Source organism: Herpailurus yagouaroundi, unplaced genomic scaffold (assembly GCF_014898765.1).
Source record: "Herpailurus yagouaroundi ecotype Mexico unplaced genomic scaffold, PumYag 183, whole genome shotgun sequence".
Lineage (NCBI taxonomy): Eukaryota > Metazoa > Chordata > Mammalia > Carnivora > Felidae > Herpailurus > Herpailurus yagouaroundi.
Window position 1 is genome coordinate 4977679 of NW_024412414.1, and position 14211 is coordinate 4991889.

The 14211-nt window shown below is 52.5% G+C and overlaps 2 protein-coding genes across 15 annotated transcripts in view; both read right to left on the reverse strand.

The window, feature by feature from the left end:
* Positions 1–81: 81 nt before the first annotated feature.
* On the reverse strand, positions 82–12167 carry IL17RC (interleukin 17 receptor C). Of its 8 annotated transcripts, none has more exons than XM_040492023.1 (19): positions 11824–12166; positions 11514–11535; positions 11170–11322; positions 10800–10874; positions 10599–10708; positions 8825–8936; positions 8461–8505; positions 6805–6944; positions 6522–6581; positions 4508–4574; positions 4240–4421; positions 4101–4151; positions 3370–3415; positions 3077–3198; positions 2752–2811; positions 2140–2188; positions 982–1077; positions 838–876; positions 82–744 (listed from the first exon to the last, which is right to left on the reverse strand). In XM_040492023.1, the coding sequence occupies exons 1-19, from the start codon at positions 11926–11928 to the stop codon at positions 125–127; spliced, it is 2154 nt and encodes a 717-aa protein (XP_040347957.1). In that variant the 5' UTR covers positions 11929–12166; the 3' UTR covers positions 82–124. The 8 variants fall into 8 exon arrangements, with proteins under 8 accessions (XP_040347957.1, XP_040347958.1, XP_040347961.1 ...); XM_040492024.1 differs by having other exon boundaries at positions 4508–4562; positions 11824–12165; XM_040492027.1 differs by lacking the exon at positions 6522–6581 and having other exon boundaries at positions 4508–4562; positions 11824–12167.
* Positions 12168–12872: 705 nt separating this feature from the next.
* The window catches only part of IL17RE (interleukin 17 receptor E), a 58324-nt gene continuing 56985 nt past the window's right edge, over positions 12873–14211 (reverse strand). For all 7 annotated transcript variants that reach the window (XM_040492035.1, XM_040492033.1, XM_040492034.1 and 4 more), the window contains one exon: positions 12873–14003. In XM_040492035.1, coding sequence (XP_040347969.1) covers positions 13408–14003 — 596 coding nt within the window. In that variant the 3' untranslated portion in view covers positions 12873–13407. The remainder of the gene's footprint in view (positions 14004–14211) is intronic.

Consider the following 14211-nt stretch of genomic DNA (forward strand, 5'->3'; position numbering starts at 1 on the left):
TGCACCTGTACGGGTGTTAAAGGGCCGCCGGTGTGCTGATCGGCTAGTGGCGCGGTCACAGACACATGCCGGAGGCACGGATAGAAAAATAGCGTCTGCCTTTATTCAAGTTGTCTCCCCTGCCTCACGTGCCATCCCTCGTCCCGTCCTCAGGGTCCCCGGGATCCCCGGGAGCCTTAAGCAGCTGGTCCAGGGCAGGCTGCAGGGCCTGAGACACTAGCCTCGCCCTCTCTCTCAGCAGCCCCGGGCTGGGGTCGCCGGGTTCCTGCAGGGTCCCCAGGAAGCCGGGCAGCTGGGAGGGCAGGGAGAAGACCGGCACGCTGCGGAAAAGGGCAGGCACGGCATCTGAGTGGAGCAGTCCGTCGAAGTAGGCCCCGACGTAGCGGCCAGGCGCCCGGCCCTGCAGGAAGTCAGGCAGCACGCAGCTGAGCGAGGCGGCAAAGGCGTCGTGCGGGCCCTGCGGGGCGGGAGTCGAAGCCCCGTCCTGCAGCCACTCCCGGCACAGCACCACGGCCCCAGGTGAGAAGAGCAGCACCACCACGCCGCCCTCCTGAAGGGTCTGGCGCCTCTGCGCGTGGAACCAGGCCAGGGGTCCCTGCGCGCTCAGTTCACGACGGCTCCACAGGTCCACGGCCACGCGCAACGGCAGCTGGCACAGCGCCGACGCCAGGGCGCTCACTAAGCGCTCGAAGCCAGAGTCCTCCGCCGAGTAGAGGAGCAGAGCCGCGCGGCCCCGGGTGGCAGCTGCCAGAAAAATCGAGGGGAAGGGAAGACGTGAGACGGCCCGAGGCCGGCCCGCTAGGGGCGGCCCCCCGCCTGGCACTTGCTCACACTTACGCCCCGCGCGGATGTCCTCCTTCAAGAGCCTCAGCCACCCTGTTAGGGGAGAGGGGCGGGGAAGCCCATGAGCTCGGCTGCCACCTTCTCAAGGGGAACTCCCAGCCCTGTCTCTGGGGAGTGCGGAAGCCCGGAAGCGCTCACCTTTCACTTGGTCCTTTCTGAAAAGGAAGAGAAGGAAAAGCACAGCGACAAAGAGTAGGCAGGCCAGCCACACCAGAGCCCAGCGCTGGTGAACGTCTAGGAGACCCAGGGGAGAGGATAGGCTAATTAGATACCATACACTTTCACCCCAGTTCACAAAGGAGAAAAACTCAAAGATTTAAAAGATCTCGGGGGCTGCGATATGTGACTGACGACTCAGAGAAATGGAAAGATTTGCCCGAAGTCCACAGCATGTAGTGTCAGAGTCAATATATGAACATAGATCCATCTATTTGGGTGACCTTGGAAAAGTCATTTCATCTTCTGCCTCAGTTTTCACCTCTGTAAAACTGGGTTAACACTAGTACTTATTTCATACAGTTGTTGTGAGGACTGCATGTATTAATACTCACAAAGCACTTACAATGCTGGGCATAGTAGGTGTTCAAATGTCAGCTAAGATTGTCTCCTAAGCCTAGTGTTGCTGGACCCTTGACCTCACTCTCTTGATGACTCCAACAATCTTCCAAACGGTGTCCCTGACCTCTTTTTTGCCTCCAGTTCATTCACTACATGGCAGCCCCAGAGACCTTTTTAAAATACAAATTTGATTATAGCCTTTCAGGAAGCTCCCACTGCTCTTAACATAAAATCCAATTCCTTACATCAGCTCCCAAAGCCCTAGATGACCCTTGCATCCTTGTGATAGAGGTCTGCCCCTCGAGACCCTCTAGCCACAATGGCCACCTTGAAGTTCCTCAAAAAAGCATTTTTCCCCCACTTCACTCAGCTCAGCCTTCAGAACAGGTCAAACCTTTTCCCGGCCTCACCCCATCTAAGTCAGGTCCTCATTATTTGCATTCATGGTTTTAGACATTTTATAGCAAATGCTTCAATAACTCACATTTACTAAATGTAAGTGATTGTTTAGCTAATGTCTTTCTAGCTTTCTATGGCTGCGGTGGGGGCAGGGATTGTGCCTTTTTGGTGATGCTAGACTCTGTGTGAGCTCTCTTCTTGGCTTTTGAATGAAGGAAGGAGTGTCCCTCTGATTGATCTGAGCCAGGGAAAGACAGGCCATTGCATGTGCTGCCCCTAAGATTGTCTAGATTCCAGCTCCTGGTACGGAGGGGGAAGGGCAATTCTTGTAATACTCACACTTGTCCATGGGGCAGGCCCACAGTGCCCTCAGGTCATCATCCCACAGCTGTAAGACAAACAAAACCAAGACCATGGCCCCACAACACAAGTTCTGGCCAGCCTGATCTCCAAATTTCCAGCCTCAGCTATGCATATTTCTCACACACACACACACACACACACACACACACACACACACACACTCACACTGTAGTTCCCCACAAGCCTCTCTTCTCTGCCTTTGATCATGCTATGCCTACTGCCTGGACTATTGCTTTCCTCCTTGCCAGATCTGGCACAATGTCCCTTCCTTGAAGCTTTCCATGGAACCCAATGCTTAGCACATATGAATTTGGTTATCTGTTTTCTGGTTTCTAGCCAGCAGTGAGCAACTTGGGAACAGGAACTATGCTTCTTCAACTCTTGGCTTCCCTAGGGCTGGACACACATAAGCACAAATAGATGGTGAGTGGGTACTAGGGGGACAGAGAAGAGGCCCTTACCTAGGAAGAGTGAGAGTTTCCCTGGTGCCCTCTGTGAGGCACAGGAAGAGATGGAAGAAGTTAAATACAGAGTTTTAGGCCTATTGCCCTTGGGCATTGGAGCAGGGCCCTCCTGCCACCTACTCACCTGCAGACACTGGCCTGACTGCAGATCTTGTAGTAATTGCTCTCCAAGGCGAGCTGCCCTCTGCCAAGACAAAAGGGGACTATCACCTAGGGGTACCACATTTAGGAGACCACCAAGCTGCAGCTGAGCAGAATAGTGGGGGAATGGGGCATGGAGATTACTAAGAGGCCTCTGAGAACAGGAACTAGGTCTGAATCACCCCCACATTCCCAGACACCAGCACAGGGCCGGAACCGAGGAGGGGAAATTGAATATTGTGAAAATTTGAGGCCAGGCTTGAGACAGAACTGGAAAGGTGCATGGAGGAGGGTCCCCTAGCCCTCACCGTGGAGGCCCTGCTAAGTAGTGGGGTGCAGCCACTGGGTTCCAAGGCACAGAGTGATCTGTTGTTGTGGGGGTCTCGTGTCTCCACCAACAGCATATCATCCTTGAGGGGCCCAAGGGAGTCTGGAAAGGGTAAGAGCCCAGTCTTGAGTGAAACCCAAACTTGCTGGAGCCTGCCACTTGCCCCCGCCCCACCCATTCCTGTGCCTGACCTTCACCCCCCAAGAGTTGGCACTTCTAGGCTTCATCCCTATTACAGTGGCCCTGCCCCAGCCTTCTCCAGGCTTCACTCACCAACCCACAAGCACTCTTGCAGCTGCAGCTTCTCCCAGCTGCTCACCTGCTTAGAAGGGGCCAAGGTTAGGAGCTCAGGAAAAAGCGAGAGCCAAGGCCATAAAGGGTAGGACAGTAAGGGGAGGCCTGTCATGTGGGGGGGAGGGGGTCTGCACTCTGGACCTAATCTTAGGCAGATCAGGGTTCAAGGCTGGATGATTAGCAAATACTTCATTTTTCTCAGCCTTAGCTTTGTGAGAGTGTCTGTGCTAAAGGGCCTTATGACCCTAAATTAGCTCTTTTTATGTCTTTATACATTCCCTTCTCATCTAACCACCTTCACCAAGAGGCCTCATCTGACTGCTCCACTTGAAATTGCAACCCCCACCCTCCTTTATCCTTCCCCACCCTTCCCATAGTATTTAGATACAATTTTAACATAGTGTGTAGGTCTATTGTCTGCCTTTCTCCATTAGAACATAAGCTCTCCAGGGTGGGAACATGTATTGGTTTTAGCCACTACTATGAAGTATTTACTATTATCATCCCCATTAAACAGACTGACATTCAGAGAGGTAAAGTGACTTGCCCAGAGTCCCATGGCACTGCTAAAATCAATACTGGAACTCCCAGAAGTAACTACTTTGTTCCAGTGACTCAAGGATAAAGTGGGTCCAGAAGACAGTGAATTATCTGGGGGGGTCCACTCGGGGTCCTGCCCCTAGCCCAGAGCTCTTATGCCCCCTTCTTACCTGGACACAGAGGTTGGGGTGGACATTCAGCAATGGCAATTCAAGTGCCTTCTGTGGAAAAAGAGTAATAGGTGGGGTCAGGAAATATGCCCCCCTGGGCTTCCACTTCCTTCCAGGAGCCTCCCACCGCTTCACTTACGTTTACAGTGACATTTGCTGGTGGCAGTGGCGGGACCAGCGACTGGCAGGGGCCCCCGCCTGGTGCCTGCCAACAAAGAGTGGCCTCAGCAGGCAGCGAGCAGGGTGCATCTAGCCGCCAGCCCCTCGGGGGCAGCAGCTGCAGCCGGGCTGCACGCCAGAGGTTCCGATGTGCCCGGGGGTCTGCAAGGAGAGGGCTGGGTCACTGGGCACCCAGAACTCATCCACCTGCACTGTTACCACCATGGCCCCAGCCCCAGTTTGCTCACCTTCCCTAAAGGGGCAGATGCTTGTCCTGACAGAGTCGGGCTCTAGCGGCCACACCTGGAAAAGAAACTGGGTTCTACAAGTCAGTTCAACTGAGTTGACCCTCCAGGAGCCTAGCCTCTGTTACGCACTGGGGATGCATTCATTCAACTGATATTTCATAAACACTCGTCCAGTGTTTTTGCCCTTTGCAAAGTCCTAGAGTTGCACACATTTATTCTTCCAGCAAGCTCTATGCCAATTATCTGGCAACATCTTCATTCAACAGACTTTTAGTGAGTATCTACTATGTGTCTTAGCACTGTGGTAGGCACTAGGAACATTGATAATTAAATCCATGATCACTTTGTGTGAACCTACTATGTACCAGGTGGTATGGTAGGTGTTAAGGACACATTCATTTATTCTTTCAGAATAAAATATATATACTCTTCTGTAGAAAAACAGTAATGCATATGGTCAGGAAATATGGCCCCCGGGCTTCTACTTCCTTCCAGGAGCGCATAAATGTGTGTGTGTGTGTGTGTGTGTGTGTGTGTGTGTGTGTGTGTGTATGTATGTATGTATGTATGTATTTATTTATTTATTTATTTATTATTATTTTTTTTTAGTAAACTCTACCTGAAGTGTGGGGCTTGAACTCTCAACCCTGAAATCAAGAGTCACATGCTGTATCAACTAAGCCCGCCAGGCACCCCATTTCTTTCAATAGACTTTTAAAGCATATCTATTCTTTGCTTAGCCCTGTGCTAAGATATAGAGATAATACATTAATTTACTCAGCACACTTTTAATTAAGACCACCCACTATGTAGCAGGCATTGTGCATGGCAGTAAGGACGTTTATATCACAGCAAACGTTTCATGAACGTCTGTTATGTGTCCTATCACAGTGCTAGTTAGAGAGTTTCATTCATTCATTCCTTTAACAGGCTTAATTAGCACCCACTACATGCCAGGCATTGTGCAAGGCTCTGGGGGAGTTACTAAATTTGAATTAGGTACTATTTCCTTACCTTCAAGGAAATTACAAATTCTCAGTTGTAGTAAGGATAAGACATGTATATACATATTAATAAATTGATCCCTCATTTATTGAGCATCTGTTATATGCAAGAAGAAGTGAAACAGGTGCCCAAATAAGAAAGGAAGTGACAAATGGACTAGGAATAACAAGTGCAAGAAGACTGGAAGATAGGAGAGGCCAGGGAATTGAGGTAAAGCTCTGGGAAAGAGGTGGCACTTGAGTTGGAAGGATTTGATTATACAGAAAAGAAGGGGGTGGGGCATTTCAGGTAGAGGGAATGACAGACATTAATGTCAGAGGTAAAACAGATGGGACCTGATGACCATTTAGACATAGAATCAGATATCTTTCAGAGGAAAGAGGGGCACCAAGCTGGTTCAGTCGGTAGAGCATGTGACTCTTGATCTCAGGGTTGTAAGTTCGAGGCCCACACTGGGTGTAGAGATTACTTAAAAATAAAATCTTAAAAAAAAGAAGAAGAAGAAGAAGAAGAGGGAAGAGCCAACATACAGAAGCCTGGATACTTCCTTTTATAAGAGTTCTATGAAGTTGTTATTGTTAGTCCCGTTTTACAGACAAAAAACGGGCTCAGAGAGGTGAAGTGACTTGCATGAGGTCACACAGCTAGCAAATGGCAAGAGTCAGGATTCAAATCAGTCTGAGTTCACAGCACATTCTCTACCTCCAGGGGAGCACAAAGAGACAATTGGAAGAGTAGGGGAAGGCTTCAAGGAGGAGGTGACATTTGAATGGGGCCATGAAGCATAAGTAGGAGTCCTGTGGATAGAGGATCAGGAAAAGCATCCAGAGTCTGCAACAGGCAGAAGACAGGACAGCAAAGGTCAGGAGGGGGCTAGTCACCCTAGGGAGCAATAGTTCCCACCTCAAAGAAGAGAGTGGAGGGTGGTAAGACAAGGGAGGTAAGGGGCACCCCCCTCATTAATTCTCCAGTACCCTTCCCCTGGCATCTAGCTGGACTCTTCTCTTACCTGAATACAAAGGCAGGGAAATAGATCTGTATGGTTCAAGGTAATGGTTTGTGGCCCAGTCTGTGGGACAAGCAGAAGGGGGAAAGTTGGAGAGATGAGGAGGAGGAAGGCTGGAGGCCAAAGTCGAGGAAACCAGGCAAGTAGCTATTCCCCCACCAATATTCCTTGCTTTGGGTGGGGGTCACTGTGTTGTATTCAAGGGTCCCTTTTGATAATGCACTCACATCCTTAGCATGGGCATCAGCCTAGAGTGGGAATGGACTTAGGGACAGGGAGGCCTCACCAGGTTTCTGTGCCACCAGGGTTTTGTAGGACCCTGGACCTGGTTCCAGTACAGCGAGAGGCCAAAGCGCTGATCCTCAGAGACGTCCAGCACCAGGTGCACATCATCACCATCGGCAGACACATTGAGCCAGGGCAGGGCTGTGCGGGAGGCAAAGAGACAGAGACCTCCATCACCTCTTTTACATACCCAAGCCTGGTCACACCCCTTTGACTGACCCTTTGGAGTTCCTTCAAATTCCTGAGACTGGAAGGCCCCTAAAGGGCAGAGCCTGTGTCCTCATCTCAGACCAGACTTTGTCCCCAGCAGCCAGCCCAGTATCTTGACACACTCTTCTCCCTCTGCAGCCAGAATGATCCTGTAACCACTGTAGGATAAATCAGCCTCTGCTCAGAACCTTCTGATGACCCCCCAAATTACTTCCAGAGTAAAAGCCAGAGTCTTTATAACGGCTTGCAAGACCTTACACAATTTGGCTGCCCTGACCACTCTAACTTATTTCCTAGTACTCTTGTCCTTAATTAATCTAGTGCAGACACCCTGCCCTCTCTACTTAAACACACCAGATACACTCCTGCTTCCAGGCTCTTTGTACTGGCTGTTCTCTCTGCATATGGAACCCTTTTCCCTCAGACACCCATATGGCTCCTTCCATAACTTCTTTGGGTCTTTTTTCACTAGAGTGAGGCTAACCCTGACTGCTGCAACCCCCAACCTCCTTATCCTCCTTTCCCCTCCCCAAATGTTCTCCAAAACACTAATCAAGCTAACTTACTGCATATTTCACATTTCCTTGTGTTTATTGTGTCCTCCATCACCCCTACCTTGACCCTGACTCCCAGCTAGAATGTCAGCTCTGTGAAGGCAGGGATCTTTGTCAGTTTAGTTTACCAATTAATCTCCAGTGCCTAGGACTATTCCATGGGCAGAGTAATCACACAATAAATATCTGCTGAATAAGTGAATCATTGCTGAATGAATGAAGATATGAAATGCATGATGTGTATCTGTGGCCTCAAAGCTCTGGTGCTGAGTAGTTTCTAATGAATTACCAAAGAGACAGGCCAAAGTTAAGTTAAGGAGCCAAAAGGGAAATAAAATTGAAAAAATTTAAGAGCTCAAGAACATCACTGCTTATAGCTTGACGTGGGTGGTAGTTATGCAAGTGTATACATATGTAAAAATTAAGTGAACTGGACTTTAAAATCAGTGCTCTTTACATACTTTTCTGTATGTATGTTATACCCCAGTTCAAAAAAAAAAAAAATGAACAAAGCAAAAACAAAATTCAAGTAGTACCTGGGAAAAACCATCAGAGCCTTGACTTTCTTAGCCCTTATTTTATGGCTTAACATTATTGTTATCTTGATATATGGTGTGTATGTGGGGGGAGGGTACCATAATCTTGACAACATTTTGGGCCTCTAGATGTCCCTGGTACTAATAAATAAATTTGTCATAAGGGAGATTCATCTTCATAGTCCCAATGCCTGGCACAGAGTAGGAGCTACTGCAGTTCATGTGTGATGAATTAAATGAGCTCTGTGAGCATTTGGACTGTGGCAAGCCCAGACCTGAAGCCACCTCCAAGGGTCCCTCACACACCAGACCCTGTCCCTCCCTCCTTCCAGCCCCGTTGGCCATAGTCCATCATACCCCAGCAGCTCTGGATGCTGTCCCGGACTTCCAGCCCCTTGCAGTCTGGGGAGAGATCACAGAAAAGCCACCAGTGGGGTTGGGGGACAAAGAAAGAAGAGGAGTGGTCTGACCCATGGGGAGCACTGGGAAGGACTCCCTTCCCCTAAATACCACCCCATCTATCCAGGGCCCAAAGCACCTTCCTCAAACACTGGGAAGCAGTATCACCTGGGGAGAGGAGACAAGAGGGATAGACCCCGGGGAAGATAGGAGCTCAGACACCTGCCTGAGAACAGATGGGACAAGGAAGGGGATAAAAGCAGAATGGCAGTGGCCAGACAAAGAGACTGGGGGCAGTGGGGCAGGACCTGGAGCCACTTACCAGGCAAATGCTGGGTGAGGTTGAGTTCCTTCTGGTACCTGGGCTGAGTGTAGGACCAGATTCGCACCTCAGCCCCCAGAGCAGCCTCGAAGCAGTCAAATACTACAGAACCCTGTGAGGAGAGGGGTGGCAGAAGGCTGGTGGTATAGGGCTCAGAATACAGGCCAAGGGCTCTGAGCTCCTGTCCATGGACCACTCCACTCATCCCTTTCCCCAACCAATGATGCTATACTGTATAGCCTGAAATTCTCCCATTAACATTTCCTTTAAAGGCCCTCAATTCTAAATTTTTTTTTCAACGTTTATTTATTTTTGGGACAGAGAGAGACAGAGCATGAACGGGGGAGAGGCAGAGAGAGAGGGAGACACACAGAATCTGAAACAGGCTCCAGGCTCTGAGCCGTCAGCCAGAGCCTGACGCGGGGCTCGAACTCACGGACCGCGAGATCGTGACCTGGCTGAAGTCGGACGCTCAACCGACTGCGCCACCCAGGCGCCCCGAAAGGCCCTCAATTCTAAACTAAAAAAAAAAAAAGGCTCCCAGTTCTAAAGCACACCCCCTCAGTAGGGGTGTCAGCAGGGCAGGGATAAGGGCCCTAGCTATTTGAGTCCCTGTGCCCAACCCTGCTGTCCTGCATCACGTGGTCAAAGCTAAGATGATCAGAAACCCCTTCTCACACCCAGTGCCTCAGGGGTCCTCATGACTGCCCATTGAGGTGGGCCAGCAGATGTTCTCCGATTCTGTAACTTTCCAGGCAAGAGGATATTGGCTGGGAGCTGGGGGCTGGAGGGGAAGTCAAAAGGCTTGAGTGATTTGGCCCGGGGTGGAGATATATCTTCCAAACACATGTGGCCTCCTGAGGTAGGAAGAAGCTCCAACACTCTGCACCACAGTATGTACACGGAGCAGACATGGTACAGCAGGAAGTCCAAGAACTAGATCCAGCCCACAGACTTCCTCTCGCCAAGCCTCAGTTTCTCTCTCTGGAAAATAAGGGTAATAATAATGCCTCGCTCATGGGTGTTTTTTTTTTTTTTTTAATTTTTTTTTCAACGTTTATTTATTTTTGGGACAGAGAGAGACAGAGCAGGAACGGGGGAGGGGCAGAGAGAGAGGGAGACACAGAATCGGAAACAGGCTCCAGGCTCTGAGCCATCAGCCCAGAGCCTGACGCGGGGCTCGAACTCACGGACCGCGAGATCGTGACCTGGCTGAAGTCGGACGCTTAACCGACTGCGCCACCCAGGCGCCTCTGTTTTTTTTTTTTTAATAAGTTTATTTACTTTGAGAGAGAGAAAGAGAGAGCAGGTGAGCACGGGAAGGGTAGAGAGGAGAGAGAATCCTGAGCAGGCTCTGCGCTGCGCGCTGTCAGCACAGAGCCCAACATGGGTCTCGATCCCACAAACTGAACCATGAGATCATGACCTGAGCCAAAATCAAGAGTCAGACGTTTAACCAACTGAGCCACCTAGGTACCCCCATGGGTACTTTTAAGGAGTACACAAGAAAGGGAAAATTAAACTTCCTGAGACCCTTTACTGCTGGGCATTACATCAGGTGTTTTACACATACCAACTCATCTATTTCTCACAACAGCCATATGAAGTAGGACTATTCTTATTCCCATTGTACAGACTGGAACACTGAGGCACAAAGGGCTGAAAGGGCTTGCCCACAGCCTTGCCATCAGCAAACAGAGCTAATGCACATGACAGCGCCTCACAGATGTCATATTTAGAAGATGGCTATTGGTATTATCATTATTTTGCATACCACAGACTGACCAGGCTGCACAAGGGCAGCAGGCACTTGCACCTCCAGTAGGACGCAGCGGGCGGTGGGGTAGGCCTGGAAGGAGAGCACGACTTGGGCCTGGAGAAAGGCTGTGAGCAACAGGGCAGGGGTTTGGTCAGGCCCAGGGGCCATGGGCAAGGCCGTGGCAAGGGGCAGTTGGGTCAGCCATCTTCTCCTCACCGTTTCTAGACTCCTCAAGCTCTGGATCAGCTGCTCCTCCAAACTTTTCCTCACCTTTAGGCTCTTCCCAGTGCCCTAGAAGGGCCCAAGAGCAAGACCCAGCTCAGGCCCCAGCTCTGGGCTGGCTTTGGGCTTGGCTTCATTCCAGAAAGCCCAGTGCTGAGAAGCAGGGGCCAGGCCTGGGGGGAGGGAGGGGGGGGCGGGGGGGTGGGTAGACAGAGAGACCAGGCTGACATGGGGATCTTTTGGCCAGTGCTTTCCAGGAGAACACTAAGGATGCACAGGACTGCCTGCCAGACTCCCCAGTCCTTGTGCCCATCCCAGACACACTCACATGGGAACACACACAGTTATGGGATGACATGCTCACCATGCACAGCCAAGTGGATGGCCACTCGCACACAGAGGTCACAGTCAGTCTCCTGGTAGCACCTCAGCACCAGCTCTGTCTGCAGGCGTGTGGGCACCAGCACAGGGCCTGGGGCAGACACGATGCTCCCAGGTAGGCAGAGCACGTCACCATCTGTGCATAAAGGGCAGACTGAGAGCTAAAGCTGTTCAGAACCCATAGGGTAGTTGTACCTGACACCCCCAGAGGGCCAAGGGGCTTTGGGCTCTTCCTGGGCTTAAGGTGGGTGGTGAAAGGCATGGGACTGGAACATCCCTTCCGCCAACCTGGGCAGTTCTTTTATTTCTAAAAGTAGGGCTACTCACCCCAGAGGTGGCAGGAAAGGCCCTGGGGAGAAGGTAAAGACGAGTTAGAGTTTATGCCACCGAATGTAGCCATTTTTCCCTGCCTGAGATCCCTGCCCACCTTTCCGGGGCTCCTTGTTCAAGTCCCTTCCAGGAGAAGACAAACTCAACGCTTGCCCCCTCCCCATTCTTCTCTTAACCCATCAGCACCAGACAGACCAGCCAGGGCAGTTCTGGCAGTAGTGACAGTGACAGGAGCCAGGCTAGGGCCCCAATGGGCCGCAGACTGAACCCTGAGCCTTCCCCAACACTCCCAGTGCCCCAGACTTACCGGAGAGCAGCGAGCAGTATCCTGAGGCCCCACAAGCCTCTCCAAAGAGAGGACCATGGGGCTTCGGCCCAGTGCCAAAGACAGCAGGAACCAGGGCACAGGCATCTTCCAGGTGCCAGAAGGCACCAAGGCCCAAGGCCCTGTCCTGCCCCCCCCCAGAGGGGGGGGCAGACACGGTACCTTTATTCCCACTCAGCCCCAGGAGGGGCTGGAATCCCTCCTCAGCCTGGGGTCCCAGTGCGGGCTTGAGCACTCCCTCTCCTGGGAGTCCTGAATGCCGTCCCAGACCCAGCCAGAGTGCTTTCGTTTTGGCTCCCGGCAGGCAGCTGGCTGTTCCCGCCCCGCCCTGTCCCTCCCACCAACACCAGGCCTGGGAGCCAGCAGCCTTGGACTGGGGTGGTGGCCTCACCTCCTTCTTTCCCTCTCCTCCTCCTCCTCCTCCTCCTCCCCCTCCTCCTCCTCCTCTGACACCTAGCTGGGAGGGGCCCCTGAAGAGTCACAGCTGAGTAAGGGAGCTCTTACTCACCCTGGGAGTCCCTAAGGAAGAGGGCCTGGGCAATCTTAGGGCATTTCCACTTGCCACGTGAATCTGGGATTTTGGTGCCTATTGAATCTCCTCATACTGGGCACTCCAGGTCCCTTCTCACATACTCCCTGGGACTTAGTGACCCTTTGTGGGACAGGAGCTCTAAAGGCAGGGACGAAGAGCACCAGAAAGTGGGCTTTTCACCACTTCCTGGCCTCTGCTCAAGTGTGGTATGGAGGAAAGGAACTCAGAGCCAGGCAGACAGGGAGCCCCATTTGTGCTGTTGTCATGCACTGGCTACATGACAAATGCACCTTCCTGAACCTGTTCACAGTGAGAATTTCCAGGTCCTCCTTTGCCTTTTCAGAGGCATTGCTTGTGAGAATGTGAAATATGTGGTTGTAGGTGTGGACACGCAGGGTTTGGGCCCACAAACTGATGCATAACAACCCCCAGGCAGGGCTGTGCTGACCCTCCCTCCAACTCAGCATCCTGAGCACAGTAGAGAAGCACATTGTGTCTCTTAGCTTATCCATTATATTCACCTTTATTTATTTTTCTTGATCTTAGTCACACCTGTGTCCTGGCCACTCAAGGCTGAAACCTCTTTCCCTGATCAGGCTCTCTCTCTCCCTCCATCCTCCTCTGGGCTGGGCTCCAGTCTGGGAAAGCAGTATCCTGGCTCAGAAAGGGGTTTTCTCCCACCCCCTGAAGTCATCCCTCGCTCAGAACTGCCATAGCTCCTGCCTCCTCTACCCCTGTCCCACAACCTCTCCAGCCTGGACTGGTTCATGTGCAAAATACTCTTTCCGGAATTTTGAAGAGAAGTGGGAAGATTCCCCCACCCCCACAGGACTGGGGTCGGTGGAGCCCTCAGTAAAGACCAACTCTCCGTGCTGGTTCTGAAAGGGTAATCCTAAGGAAGAAGCCAGGCACACGTGGGGAAGGGGCTGGGGCAGTGAGGGAGGTGCTCTGCTCCCAGGTTGGCAGACAGCGTAAGGATTTTTGGCCAGTAGTCCCGAGGTGGCACCCCAAGGATTCAAGGGTAGAAGGCTCATTCAGGGGTTCCAGCCAGTACCCCTACGCCTGTCTCTGCTCAGCCTCAGTTGGCAAAATTTGGCGGCCTCCCGTTCCAGCCGTCGGCACAGCTCCAGGCGACCCTGCAGGCACGGACGAGCCCCGAGGCGGCCCCAGCTGGCGGCTTCGGTGGAAGGTAGCGCATCTAACGCCTGCAGCAGCCGCGGCAGGTCGCGCAGCAGGCGGTAGCGTGGCAGGGCGCGCAGTGGCGGGGGAATGTCGCCCTTGGCGCAGAGGCGACTGAAGTAAGCGAGCAGCAGCAGCGGGCGCGGGGCCGCGCGGAGCAGGGCGCGCAGGGGCGCTGCGCCGGAATCGGGATCACCGGCCAGACTGGGGTCGGCACTGCTCCACAGCAGCAGCACGGTGCCCTGCTCCTGCGCCACGCGCGCCCGCGCCGCCCACAGCCACGGCAGCGGGCCCACGCGCGCTACGCGCGTAGCCTCCCACAGGTCCACGATCACGTCGCACCCGCCGCCCAGCGCTGCCCGAAGCAGTTCAGCCAGGGCTCCCACCAGGCGCAGCTGCGCCTCTGACTCCGCCGCGTGCAGCAGCAACACCGGCCGCGCGTGGCTCGGGCCTGGGGGCGGGAGCAGATGAACAAGGTGGGGGGCGGGGGTAAGAGACACCCCAGCACTTCCCCTCCCCCACTCCCCACCTTGGGGCTACATCATAGGGTGCCTATGATGTAGGAACCTAGCTCCTTATCTACGCTGTGGATGGGTACCCAAGGCAACTTTAGCCTATACTGTGCCTTTGGGCTAATAAGATGAAAGCTCCCTAGAAGG